At 40.0% G+C, this 12,578-nt stretch overlaps 1 protein-coding gene across 9 annotated transcripts in view; it reads left to right on the forward strand.

The window, feature by feature from the left end:
* The window catches only part of KATNIP (katanin interacting protein), a 72,855-nt gene extending 68,546 nt beyond the window's left edge, over positions 1 to 4,309 (forward strand). For 4 of the 9 annotated variants that reach the window (XM_080557260.1, XM_080557262.1, XM_080557258.1 and 1 more), the window contains 2 exons: positions 1,525 to 1,613; positions 1,749 to 3,556. In XM_080557260.1, coding sequence (XP_080413386.1) covers positions 1,525 to 1,613; positions 1,749 to 1,816 — 157 coding nt within the window. In that variant the 3' untranslated portion in view covers positions 1,817 to 3,556. The other 5 variants (XR_013939793.1, XM_080557261.1, XM_080557266.1 and 2 more) reach the window with 2 other exon arrangements.
* Positions 4,310 to 12,578: the final 8,269 nt, after the last annotated feature.

Below are 12,578 nucleotides of genomic sequence, written 5' to 3' on the forward strand. Positions count from 1 at the left end.
TGCTTACAGGGATTTCCTTTGTTTCTCTAAAGCACAGGAAAGTGCACAGGTGGTGTGGGCCACAGGCAATGCCAGATGTTAAAGTAGATTATTATTGTTTGGAAGTATTGTGTTAGACTCGTGCTTTGTACAAGTGGCTGTGGTGTCATGGTAAAATTTGGCGGTAAACAGTTTTTCAAGTGAAGAAGTTACTGAAATGAAAAATATCCTGAGGAAATACAAGTTTTGAGGAATTTTTCAGTGGGATACGGGAAGAAGGAGAAATGAACTTTTACTTTCTTCAGTTTAACATCTTCATTTTAACATCTTTGAGTATTATTTTATTGGAAGCAGGGAAGTTCCACCTGTAGTTATAGACCTCCTTCACATAACTTCCTTTGCACATGCTTAAAAGACGTATCTATTGATTTAAGTTTTAAGAGGGAAATCCTTTTATGGTCTCACACAATTCATGATCTGTTTTCCAGTCAAAAATATGCAGTCTTTTCTCCTAGAATTCCTGTGCAGGAATGTTCTTGGTCTTCCTTCTTAGCTTGTTTTGCAGTCTTCTATTCCTTCTTTTCCCTTATGCTACCCCACTAAAACATAGGGCACTCTGGCAGTAAAACATAGATATCTACTATATCTATATATTTTTTAAAAATGTGTGTATTCCTGAGCTTTTGTATGTTGGTACTTCTGACTTTCACACGTCATTGGTAATATTTTATGAACCCTGAACTTAAGTCTCATGTTATCATCAGTGATGTAAATTCTGATTTGCTCCAGTATTGTTTCTCCTGTTGCACTGTGTTGGTTTGAGAGGTATTAATTTTTTTCTGCAAGAATAGAAGCGTGTTGTGTGTAGTATTTGTAAAGAAAATAAAAAAATCAAAGGCATGGATTTTTTGTTTTCGTCTGTGTGAAGGGGAGATGTTAGTGTTGTTTTCTTTACATTTTTTTTTCTGTAATTTAATTTAACTTTGAATTTATTGTTTCTTTCACATAAAAAAAAAAATCTTAAAGTTCTGTGGCAGCCTGTAGACAAAACTTATCACAATAAATAAGTATTGCAGGAATTTTGCAAGTAATACTATATCAACATTACAAAATAAAATCCCTGTATGGAACTTAACATTATACCCTCTTTGTACAGCACTAATGTAAAATCTCTCTTTGGTTGTTGTGGTTCAAGCTGTATAAGCAGGCAAGAAAATTGTAGCATGAATTTGATGTTTATATTTGAATGTGTGCTTACTGCTACATATGCCACTAGTTAAAATTGGCAAAAAACCAAACCAAACAAACAAAAAAACAAACAAAAAAACCAACTTCAGGTAGATGCAGACAGAATGCCTTGCCTTTCTATATAGTCTCATGATGTGTTTGTGCTTCAGTGTTTTTTTTTGTTTGTTTTTGTTTTTTGTATTATTTCTTTTAAGCCTCCTGGACCTAAGTAACTTATTTGGTAACCTTTTCCATGACAATCATAGCCTTACAAAATGTTGATTATTTCGGTTATTGTACTGACTTTAATCTTTTCAGCAATCATATGGGAGATCAGGATGTACGAATGATGAATGAAAATCAGATTATCACAAACAGCAAAATGAAGCAGGTTGCGGCTGATCCAGGTTAGTTCTGTCTTTACAATTTTCTGCTCATTTTCTAAAAAGACAGTATGGATAATAAACATTGTTAAAGACCTAAGCTGGGAAAAATGGGAAGACTTACACCTCTTTTATTTATTTAGCTCTACTTTTTCTTAGGAAAAAGCAAACATGAATGTCATACTCTGATGGATTTTTATTCTGTATCTAACTCTGAACGTGGATGAAATAAATCCTATGTGGCATGTAGTTGTAGCTTATACCAACACATAAACAGAAGTCCTCAGGAAAGAAACTGACTTAAGGTAAACTGAAAAATAGTGTCCAAACAGGTCCAAAGATAGCTTTTGGAGTAATAAGCTTGTTGCATCCCCACTGGCCTTTTAAGCAGCTTTAGAGATGATGCATATGTGTCCTAGAACTACTTGCTTGTTGTTCCTCAAGCAAATCTAAAATCACAATAAATGGAATAGGGATGAAAAAGTGTTGACCCTATTCCTCCCACTGTCTGTCTTGTTGGTCTTTTGTCTTACAAAGTGATAACTAAAGAGCCTGGTTTTATTTTTTTTTTTTGCTTTTTTTTTCTTCCCCAAGAAGGAATAGTAGATTGTGTTTATAGTCTGAAGAGTCCCTGTCATTGTAAATTATACAGGATAGCTCCCTAATACATTACAAATTCTCAACCAAGCTGGTATATTCACGATTGTTCTTCTCCCACAACCATGGCAATTTCTCTAGTTAGTTTCTCTAAAAAGTGTTTCATAAGTATTTGATGGCTTTTAGTAACAATTCTGTAAAAGGATATGAAGTGCTGTCGCCAGTGCAAATATATCTTCAAAATATTAATACATTAGCACTGGTTGTGTCAGAAGTATCTTGCACATATCTGTGTCTGTAGTAATGACATCCTGGGTTGTAGTGCAGACGTAGCTACACCTTACAAGCTATAGGGTATCATTGCCATTGCTGTCACATCTGTTGTCCAGATATTAAGGAAGGAGAAGGCCTTTTTTGCCACCTAAAGATGGGCCAGTCCTCATCTCTTACTGTGAGGTTGTCTGTTGAGGATTGCCTATTGACTTCTGTCCCCTGTCACCTCTATAGTACTTACTGGTATCAGACACAGGGGTTAATAATACTAATTTATCATTTAGTGATAGAATAATTTGGGTTGGAGGGGACCTCAGGGAGGGCTCTTGTCCAACCTCCTAATTAGAACAGGACCAACATTGAGTTCAGACCAGGTTCCCCAGGAAAGTGATTACATAAGACTTTTTTGGGGGGAAAAAGATTTTCCTGATGTCTCTGGAGTCAGACGATCTTCTTTGTTGAAAGATGGAAGTAATTTTGCCAGGATTGCTTTCAGATGTTGCTTTTCTACCTCACCTTGTTGCCCCATCCCTTATCTTCCTTTATTTCTTCTATATCCATCCTATTCCCTAAATATAATCCGAAACCTGTGACAATCCCATTTAGTCTCTGAAGCCAGATCACTCATGTAAAATGGTAAATCCGAATGTTGGTGAGGAATGATACACAAGAAAGAGCTAGCGTTAGTGCTCTGTGCTCTGAAATGGAACCACAGTTTGTGCTGTTCTGCCACTGCTTCCCGTATGACCTGATTTGACTTCTGCCTTCTTTTCTGAGCCCCTGTGCTGTCAGTTCTGGGACCAAAACTTGTGTGTGTATCTATAAATGATCTTCAGCCTCCATTGAGAAACAGAGTAACAAATTAAATTACTTCCTCACGCCTATTCAGCTGGATACTGTTCCATAGTCTGTCGCTCTGAGATCTTCTTTTCTATGGGGAAGTATTTGGCATCACTCACTGTCAATGTAAGATATATTACTGAAAAGAGTAGCTTAACTTTTATTCTGAGTTGGATATAGAAATGGAGATGTTTCTTCCTCTTTTTAGTCTGGGCCTTCAGTGTTAATACAGGAGCATTGTTTAAACAGCATTTAATTTTCCTTAACAGCTTTGCGTCCCAAAACCTGCATATGTGAAAAAGGACTGCAGAGGAGGAAGAGATAACATGGGATGGTGGCTGGAAAGTCCTGAATACATCCAGCCCTAGATACGTGTCATCTAGCTCTCCAAGATACGCATCACCTAAATGGAAGTTGTTCTGTGTTTTCTGAACCACTTCATGTCTTATGAGAGGAAGCTTTATTTGCTAAAGGAGAATTTTCTTCAGTAATGAAATTTAAAGCATGAATTTAGTTTTCAGGTTCTTTTATTGTTATTATCTACACTGTATGAATTTTCTCCCATCTCTTAATTGAAAATCCGTAGAGGAAGAAACATACAGGAATGAGTGAGAACCTCACTGCTAACTGACAACTGTTCCTGTAAAGTACCAAGAACTTGGGTGAAGCATGATGGTCATAATGAGGTCTTTTAGTGTATTTCTTAAGCTTTAACTTTGAAATCCTAGCTGGTTGGTTGCAAAGCTTCACATTAGGAGGAGGCGTCTGCTTTGTTACTGATGAAGTATCCTGTAAATAGTTCTTTGGGAAATGCACTTATAAGAAATATTTGTTACCTCTCTGTGTCTAGGCTGCCAACTCTGTTTTCATGCAATGTCTCTCTAGTTGCTGACACTGTCTATGATATCAGAAGAGGTTCCACTGGGCGTGCAGATGTGTGATGATTGTTTTTAGAAAATGGAGGTCAGAAGTGGGTTTATCAAGGTTTAATAAAGAAGTTTCAGCTGTCTCATGCCTAGTTTTTTTTTTGGTTTGTTTGTTTGGTGTGTTTTGGTTTTTTTTTCAGTGAAATAACCATTTCTTTTATTATTTCACTTTCACAAAAAAAAAAAACCAGCAAAAATTTTTTCTGAAGGACCATCCACTAGTACTCTACATATTCTACTGCTACAGAACAATGCTCTTTTCTCTAGTTTTGCCTGCATTTGGTTATGTGAACAAGGAGGCTGTACCCCTGGACTGCACCACCGAGACCAACTGCCAGCAATGTATCAACCTTTTTGAGAAATGGTAAATGCATTTTAACTAGCAGATGGTAAGGAGTGAACTGCATTTTTAAAATACAGAATACCCTGAATGTGTAGTCATTTAACCAGAAATTCTAACCAAATTGTCATGCTGCAGGATTTCTAGCTATGCAAATGTGCTTTTCACTGAAAATTTGTCAGTGGTGACAACCTGTAAATCTCTTGTAAGATCTCATAGAACGTTCTACCTTTCTTATTTAGAACTCGTTCGTTGTTTCCAGATAGAACTGAAAGCTCTGAAATGCTTTTATACATCAGAGATACACTATTGCAGCTCCTGATATAGAATCAAAATGTGCTGCTTCCCTTTCTGTAGTAAGTCAGGAGTGCAGTAGTCTGTATATTTGCTTATAAAATACTTAGCTGTTGTTGGCTAAGCTGTAAAGACCGAAGATAATAATGCAGTTCCTGGATTTTTGTGTATTGATTAAGCAACAAAATGTCTCTTGTACTAAATTCAAAGCACTTCTAAATGTAAAACAGATGTCTATTTCTTTATAATATCAATAGAATTTGTTATGGAATTTAATTATTGGTATTGTTATTAGTGTGACAAGTGTTCTTGCTTAAAAAGTAAAAGATATGAATAAAATACATTTTCACAAAGCTTGCTTAAGAACTTTGTTTTCTGTAAACGAAAGTGCTTCTTGTCCACAAAAGCATTTGTATTAATTATTAAACTTGTAGGACATCTTCTAACACTAGTGCTTTCTTTCATTGCCAGGATATCTAGAACAGGAAGTGCAACTCATCACAGTAGGGTGAAATTGGAATAATGCATGTGACAAGACTTCTCTTGGGAGCATTGGCAGAGCTTGAATGAATCAGAATAAGCATTGTCATATTCCCAAGTGATAAACTGTTTTTCTGAGTTTTATCCAGTCATCACTAAAGTTAAGCCAACAAAAAAACTAAAGTACGCGAGTATATTGTACTTTGATTAAAGGCTCTTTCCAAACTGCATTGACAAAAAAATCCTTCTGTTGTTCTTCAAGCTGTCTCCCACAGTGCACTTACCCGTGTAGCTCTGCCTAGAACCAAGTTCTAATTTTTCTCCAAATCAGATAGCCGTTACATGAAACTCCAAAACAAATTGAGGAAGAGCCGAAAGAAGCATTATTGGTACAGCTAAGAACAGATAATAAATATATGTGCTTGGAAGAGGAGAGGCTATTGCAATATTATTTTTTATAAGACTTAAGGCATGATTAGAGATTTGTCATACAGGTGGTCTACAGATGAGATGAGGCCTGTCACATTGTCTGTTCTTCTAAGAAAATTGCATTGAATATGCAGAGAATTGGGTCTGAGAGGGAGAGGATTTTCTGTGCTGACCCCTCTTCTCTGTATCCGATTGATTACAGAGCATCTCAAATCCTGTGGGACAGACAGTGGTTTTCCAACCCTAATGCTGTGAGCTGTCTCCAGGTTTTTTAATTTTTTGCAATCTCCATTTTTTTTTAATTTTTTTGCAAAATACTTGGCCAATCTCAAATGTGTCCTGAACAATGCTGTAATCTCCAAATGAGAAGTATTTTAAGGCTGCTCTCTTCCACTTGCTGCCTCTGCTACATCACCATCAAGCCTTGTATCCAATAGAGAATAATGGGGATGGTTTTTGGAAACTGAATTAACAGGTGGCCTTGTCAGGACACGTTCGTGGGCCAGTTGTAATGATCTGCAAGAATGGGTAAAAGTAGAGGTTCGTACTTTGAGAGAGGTGGCTGATCACTTCTTTCCTCTTGTGCAGCACAACATCCAGGCATCCACAGGGTCACAATTCCTCTTTCCCTGCTTCTCTGCCACCACTTCCTCTCCCGCCAGCTGGTAACTGCAGCCTGCTTTCACACCTTTTGCCTCTGGAGATTCATATGCAGTGCAGCAGGCCTAGCACACAGATTGTCGGCCTCTCCTAGCAGCAACTTCTGCCCATTCAAGAGATTCCCCACAATTGCCACACTGTGGAGAGAGCATAAATATTGAAATATTGAAATATTTCCAAAAATTTGTTAAGTTGTGGAACATCCGCCTCTGCATTGTCTCTGGCTGACAGAAGGGTTTGCCAACCTACTGTCTGCTCTGGCATGGCATCTGTCACCAAGGCAAGGCTTAATAAAGTCCTTGATACTGGTCAGTCATGTACAGAAAGTATCATAATGTTTAGAAAATACTTCGTTAATCTCTATAGTGTAGGAGATGTCAGTATGTGCCTTTCTAATTGGAGCTGAGATGTGATGACCCTTTATGTAACCAAAGATAATTGTGTCCTAGTCAGCCCTTATTAGGCTCATTTCCATAGTGACTCAGAGGAAGAATTAAGTTTTATTTCATTTTTTTTTCACTTTTTTAGCCAACTAGTCACAAGTACATTCATGTCAGAGAAGCATTTGGAAGAGGGAAAAGAAGACGACTAAACATGCGATCAAGAAAATCCCCACAGAGTGCTTCAGTCAATGTCAAGTAATGTCAGAATTCCAGCACAAATAATGCTCAAGCAGCAATAACACATCATTTGACATTGTCAAAAGCATGACAAAGGAAAAAGGAGGATTAATATGAACTCTGGCTGAATCGTTTAATATCAATCATTAAACTTAAGCCCAGTTCAATTTCTGGGCCATTCAAAAACTTTTGAGGCATAGTTTTTCACCTTTACCCATAGTGACTTGCTTCAAAGGGGTTAAGTCAAAATAACAAATGAGTTTGTCCCAGAAGGGCAGAGGACAAAGAAATAATCTGTAAGGAAAAACATGTCATGCTGCATAATTTTTGATCTTTAAAAAGACACTTTGATAAGTCTTCACAGTGGAATCTGGAAACCAGGATGCCTAGGAAGGCCTACAACTTCAGTTTTCCAATTTCTTCCTTTTGGTGGTTTAATACAGTAGAATTTAAATTCTGCTGGTGAGAAGCACCCATCTATGGGCAAGGGAGCAAGCTGGGATGTAGACAGTATAAAAGACAGCATATAAGACATGAAAGCTCAGGAGTCATCCTCATTTTGGAGGATGAAACCAGAAGAGCTACATGAGAAGCTGCATACAGCAGCCAAGTTAAACTGAGCTCTTCTTGTAGCTTAGGCTGTCAGAACCTGGCCATAAAATTACACCACCACATTAGTGGTGGTGTTTTCTATAAGGTTTCCTGGTCCTGCTGAGCTTTTGCTGGGTCCAAGTGATATGCTGTTCCCCATAGTCATGCTTAATCCTGTCAGTTCCAGGATGCATGCCAGGCTTGTAACATCTACTGGAGCCTGACAGCACCAGTGAGTGACTGAGTGTTGTGAGGTTGGACAGAGTTCTGGTGCACCTGGCAACATAGGGCATTTTGTGTCTACTCTGGACTGGCCAGGGATAGGGCTCACTGCCAGTGATGATGTGAGAATGAAAGCCATGGGCGAGAGAGGTTAAATGTTGAGTTTTTAAATCCCCTTACATTTCCAGGAAAAGCTCACTGCACAGCCGAAGTCAGGTAAAAGCAAATATGAAGTGCTGTATTGACATCCCAATTCTGACTTGGGAAGCAGATGGACTCCATTTTACCCTTGATTCAGATAAGGGCTTTTTCTCTGCAAGGTAGAAGCATTTCAGGGAATTCAGAAGCATTTGTGCTTCTGCTCTGGAGTATAGACTGAGAAAGAAGAAAAATGGTTATGAAAACTCCATAAATATTTTTATGCTGTGTGGAAGATTTGCAGTTTTGTAATGGCCTGTATTTTATCCTGCTTTCAGCTTTTCATTGTCTGATCTCCTCCAAGTAGCAGGAATGGGTGGCGAGAGGAGCATCTGCTCCATTTACGTTGTTGATTTCCCTACTCCTGCAGTTCAATTCTGGGAATATGGAGAAGCTTAAGCTCTCACAATAGCATTTTTAACTTTAGAGGTTTTTGTGGGACAGTTGTACTCCATCGGCCTAAGGAGACCAGCAATGGAGTAGTCTTGACATCCTCTCACTGTCTCCTTGGTTGTTTCAGCACCCAAGTGGTCTCCTCACATCTTTGTGGCACACTGTTAGCCAGACAGCTGCAAGCACGGTCCAAAACACCTCTGCTGTTCAGGGTCAACAGCTGCTCACCAGTCAGTGGATGTCTGGAGAGGCTGACAGCATCGTGAGCTGCTTGCAAGCAGACAACCCTGACCTCTTGCTATCTGCTTTGCCAGTCCTTGCTGTTGGGTGCAGCTCTATACTGGCCCAGGGAATACAGCAAGTGGCTTGAATCCATACCAGCACTGGTGTGAGCAGATGCTGTACATGGATACTGTAGGCTGGCCTCAATGGTCTGGGGCTGCTGATACAGGAGGCTGAGTTCTAACAGGAGCAGATCTCCTGTTAAGATGTACTGAAGCTGCTGAAACTCTTCCAATATTTTTCAAAAAATGTGGACTCCAGACCTTAATATGCTGCTTGGTAATGGCTTCACTGGTGCTATAGATACTGCACATATGTGCACTACAGTATTTGGTGCACCTTTCCTTACACACTTTTAGCTTATTTTGTCGTGTCTGTTTTTTAGCTACATCATTATGCTTAGAAAGCCACTCCTCTTTTCCAAAATAGTCCTGAAGGTCCTGGTTAAACTCATTCTTTTTCAGGTGCAACCAACCTGTTTTGTTCTTCAGTTGTATGTGCTTAGATGTGTTTAAGCATTCATTTCATTTCATCTAGTTTCCTGTATGTAGGCCACTTGCTATCTGTGACCTGTGCTGTCACTGTTCACCAGCCCTCAGCTGTGATCACAGCACAGCAGATCCTTTTTGCACCGGGCCATCATTTCTACGGGCAGTGCTGCTGTATGTCTGACTGCTTGATCATTGTGCATTCAGAAATGCTGCAGAAATAGATGTTCATATTGGAGATTTGCACTGACGTGTCTCCTGCAAAGAGAACAGAGGGAAGCAGGGGGCATGTAAGATATTGGAAGAACGTTTGCTTCCTTTTGAATGCTGAAGTCCCAATATTCAGAGCAAAAGGAGGAGGGCTCCTGGCTCAGTGTTCTCTTTGCCCACTTCTGTGACTGTTTGCTTGTTTGCTAAGAAATGACTTACAGCCCATGTGAGACACAAACATCCCTTTATCACACAGCTTGTATCACCCTAATGGAATTCTGTCAGCTGAGGATAAAATGTGGACTAAAAAAGCAATTATAGAGTGAATCTCCTAGCTGTAGGAAGAGCTGAGAGATGGGGACAGAGTGCCCATCTGGAGTAATTTCCTGTCTGACTGGCCTCTAAATCTTTCTGGGAAGAGATCAATTTTCCACCCTTGTCTAACAGCATCAGCTCCACTCACCCTGGCTCAGGACCCTGTGAAGTGCCACAGTGGTGAGATATAGGCATAAAAGGCAACACTTGCAAACTGTGACTTTTTTCTTACTGATCTAGAAATTACTGGAAAAGAGGGGGAAAAGAAAGACTACAGACCTTTTGTGTGATGGCACTCTAGTGATCCCTTGCTTAGGTCCCAGATGAAGGAGAGGACTGACCATTCCAATGATCTGCAGGGTAGGAGCTTCCCACTCCAGACTATTGCTTCCAGCAGTGCTCCTTCTTCCACCTACAGCTCATTGTTTTGGGTCTAATTAGAAGAGAAAAGCTACCACCCCATCATCTACTAGCAGCCTTCCCCAGCTATGCAGTTTGTTCTGGAAGGTCCAAATTATACAGTGAGACCACAGTGAAGTCTTGCCTTTAGCTTCTGACTCCATCAAGGTCTGTTTAGTGGGATTAAAATCAAGTTGGCTTCATAAATTCTTAGTGTGTGTCTCTGCCTTAAACCTAAAGAGAGATCTCTGGCATGCTATTAACTTGTTCCTAGCTTTTTCCGCTTACTCATGTGTGATCTGTTTTTTCAGAGATCCATTGCCTGTGTCCCTCAGTTGACCTATCTGGAAAGGGTGTTTTCTGATGGTTTTTGAAAGTTCAGCATTCTGGACTAAGCATGCGTAGGAAGTGTCAGAGAATGCTTTAAAAAAAATAAAAATAAAAAAATACCAAATCTTCTCATTAATGAAGCCAGTTGCTACCTGAAATTCTTGTCACTGGAGGAGGCAGTGGATGCACTGCTGAAGAGAAATTTATTTCAAGGTTTATATCTGGACACTGCATTTCAAAGCCATTGTAATGGCCAAGAGGAACCTGGAACTCAACTGCTCCTTCCTGAGGGTGTGAGCTCAGCTGAGGCTTATAGGCTGAACTGATCTCCAAATTGTAGAGAACATTTGCATGGAAAGCAAGTGCAATAGGCGTAAGGATAGGAGAATACAGAATAAGCTGCTCTGCCTGGGAAGATTTCTCAGGAAAATGACTTCGCCCAAGAGGAGCATTGCATCTGGGAGAAGAGATGGTAAAGACAGTGAACTGATAGCAGTTGAGCCCTTTTATATTTTTCACTGATTTCTCTTCCACTTGACAGCAGCATAAGGTAGCAGCCAGTACAGACTTTTCTGTCTGTTAACAAGCTGGGGAAAGAACTTTCAGCTTGAGCAAAAAGTGCGTTCAAAGAGGACGAGGACTGAGGCAGCACTAGCACAGCAGCTTTACAGAGCGTACAGAGTGGTTGGCAGGAAAATGAGTCAGCCAGCACACTGAACTGAGATGGGACATTGGTGACTTTCATCCCTGCTTGCTTACAAGTGTGGCCTAGCAAGTGTAAAGCACTGGTGCTGTTACTCTGTTACTGCTTGTTATTCATGGCTCTGTGCTCCTATTCATCGGATTTTCCAGGCCTCTTTCTGCAAGTAAGCATTTAATAAAAAAGAAAAAAAAAAAAGGCAATTAGTTTCACTTTCTTGAAATCCTTACCATTGGATGATTATACTCTGCCATGATGGACCTTTGGATTGTCTCAGACATAACTTTTAAGATGTAGATTGCCAGCAGCTCATGGGAAGGAGGGGTAAGATGGCCATCTGCAAATAACTGGCCTGGGGATGGGTCAGAGGGACTGGTTCCTCATAAGCTCTATCAACACAGAGTAGGAATCAGGTCTGAAATATGAAAGAGTTGGCTCTTTATGTTGCAGGTAGGTGGGGATGCCTCTACCAAAAGATGCTGACTGTTACTAGAAGCTAACTCAGCTTCATGGGGAGACCGAGCAAAAATCTAAAATCACTAAATGCATAAAAGCATCTGGCTTAGGTAGTCCTTGAGCCTAAATGTTTGAAGGTAGGAAGAGCCTTAGTAGGAAATTTCTTATGTGGTCCTTAATTCTTGTGTTTTCTTCTAAACATCTGGCTTAGAGGCATGATACTGGGTAAGGTGGAGTCTATCTGACCCGGTGTAACATTCTTACCATTAGGGCATTGAGTTCCCCTGCATGTGTATCTGGTGTTTCAGACAGAAAGCACTCAGAGAATGCTTAGGGTGACAGAGGGGAGTTTCATGGTAACATTTAGTAGTTGCAAGGGAAGGGGTTGGAGGAATGAAGTAGTTTCTAATGCTCTTTTGCTTTAGGGGCATTTCTGCTTGGTGGGAGGAAGACACATCACCTGATAGTACCCGAGCATCCCTAACTTATTGTGCTCTTAGAAAAGCCAGTCCTGTGGTGCTGCTCCAGGTTTGACCAGTGTTCAGGGACGAGGACACACCACAAAGCATCCCTGTCTGAAAGTGCACGATCAGCTGTAGTGTGTTCTTGCCAATGCTGTAGTGATTTGCATGCTTCTTCTTTGAATCTTCTGTTCTTGATTTGTTGAATTTAAAACTGAACATGGTCTGCTGTGGACACTACTGCCGTGTAATAAATGGTGTAACTGTTCTCTTAGCTGTGTTTCCCCATTTATGCACTGAAGGCTAAAATGAGACAGTGATTAACAGGGGACTCATCTGCCCACTGTTGCACCATTAAAACTTTCTCAGAGCCACTTCAATTTCAAGATATAGTCCCTTGTTTCTATCCCACATCTTCAACTGTTACAAATCTTTTTCTATATGTAGTCATACTGACAGTCTCTGTTGGTGCAAAGCTCTCTATC

Source organism: Anser brachyrhynchus, assembly GCF_964034855.1.
Source record: "Anser brachyrhynchus genome assembly, chromosome: 15".
NCBI classification, from domain to species: Eukaryota; Metazoa; Chordata; class Aves; order Anseriformes; family Anatidae; genus Anser; species Anser brachyrhynchus.